The sequence below is a fragment of the Monopterus albus genome, unplaced genomic scaffold, assembly GCF_001952655.1.
Source record: "Monopterus albus unplaced genomic scaffold, M_albus_1.0 scaffold451.1, whole genome shotgun sequence".
Classification (NCBI taxonomy): Eukaryota; Metazoa; Chordata; class Actinopteri; order Synbranchiformes; family Synbranchidae; genus Monopterus; species Monopterus albus.
Genome location: NW_018128331.1, coordinates 25021 through 26581, shown reverse-complemented (window position 1 = coordinate 26581; position 1561 = coordinate 25021). Strand labels below are relative to the sequence as shown.

General features: G+C 50.1%; 1 protein-coding gene across 8 annotated transcripts in view; it reads left to right on the top strand.

Moving 5' to 3' along the window:
• vps54 (VPS54 subunit of GARP complex) overlaps positions 1-1561 on the top strand; it is a 19665-nt gene that overhangs the window by 6883 nt on the left and 11221 nt on the right. For all 8 annotated transcript variants that reach the window (XM_020587291.1, XM_020587295.1, XM_020587292.1 and 5 more), the window contains exons 5-7: positions 34-68; positions 302-433; positions 836-1221. In XM_020587291.1, the coding sequence (XP_020442947.1) occupies positions 34-68; positions 302-433; positions 836-1221 (553 nt within the window). The remainder of the gene's footprint in view (positions 1-33; positions 69-301; positions 434-835; positions 1222-1561) is intronic.

The window sequence follows — 1561 nt, the reverse complement described above, 5'->3', positions numbered from 1 at the left end:
CTGACTGATCAGAGCTGTTCTTGTTTCCCCCAGACAAATCCAGAGCTGAGCTGGAACAAGTCCCAAAGGTAACACATCTGCTCTGCTGTATCGGATCAGTGTGGAAGTGACAGTGAAATGTCTACTCAGCAATTTGCTTTGATGTGAGAAAGACGAGTAAACGGCATGTGCATTAGGATTAGTCTAGTACACACTACTAACACAGTTGTGTAGGTGCAGTTGGCTGTTCCCCAGGATTCTAGGGTTTTATACGTTAGCTGTGTCCGTGGTGACCTCATGTCACACCCTGTCCTGTTTTTAGATCTTCATGAAGCCGGACTTTGCTCTGGAGGACCCGGCCATCTTCAGCGCCGTCCTGCCCTGGTCTCACTTCAACAGCGCTGGAGGGAAGAGTAGCAGAGACATGGCCTCCTCCAAGCTGCTGCAGGAGAAGGTAACCCCACATGTCCACCCTGCACAACACACCGATCACACATCCGAATTTCAGTTATTTCCTGTATGACAGTCCACATGGGGAATCAAACCTCTCGGTACCGGTTGGCCTTTTACATGCACAGTCATTTCTCAGAAATCATCCGGCCGGTTGCATCACAGCGGTACTTCTAACCTCAGAGGGCATATCCTTATTTGTTTAGGGGGCACTGGAATTAAAACTCTCTTTAGAATACAGTGATGTTGGAATCTAGTTTACATAAGGTGCCATAATCTCAGTAACTGATGCCCTGACGTGTCCAGTTGTAAAGAGCCGTTCTACAGCTTGTAGAACACCGGTCTCTGCTGGAACATGTTGTGTGTGGATATGAATCACCTGTTCTGTGTCTGTGCTTCCTTCCAGCTGAGTCACTACCTGGACGTGGTGGAGGTGAGCATTGCCCGGCAGATCTCTCTGCGCTCTGAGGCCTTTTTTCACGCCATGTCCTCGCAACATGAGCTACAGGACCAGCTGCAGGAAACACAGCAGGCCGTCGCGACCCTGCGGGGCCGGACCGCAGCCATGGATCGCGTCATGTGCCAGGGGCCTCTGCGGGCCCTCCGCACTGCTCTCACCCGCAACAATTGCGTGAAGCTGCACAACAAGCTGAAACTGATGGCGGCGGTGCATCAGACGCAGCCCACCGTGCAGCTGCTGCTCTCCACCTCAGAGTTTGTCGGAGCACTGGAGCTCATCGCCACCACCAAGGAGGTGCTGCAGCAGGAGCTGCAGGGAATCCACAGCTTCAGGTTTGACTGTGCTAATGTAGAGTTTCCCTCAGGTTGAAACTTGGTGCAGATCTGTCTTTGTCCCTTTAGAGGCAACTTGTGTGTATTTGGATTTTTCTCGTCACTTTGAATGTAATCGCACACCCTCTGAGTTTCATCTTGAGTTGAGCTTGAACACACTGTTAGTATGTGATCTCTAAAGAAATGGCAAAGTGAAATTCATTCTGGAGTCTGGAGTAACGGTGGAACAGTAAAAACTGATGGTTTACCTCTGGTACTTTTTCTAGATGGTGCCCTGTCACTGACAGTAGTACAGGGCAGTTAAAACACCTGTAACATCACAACATCAAGATCATGTAGG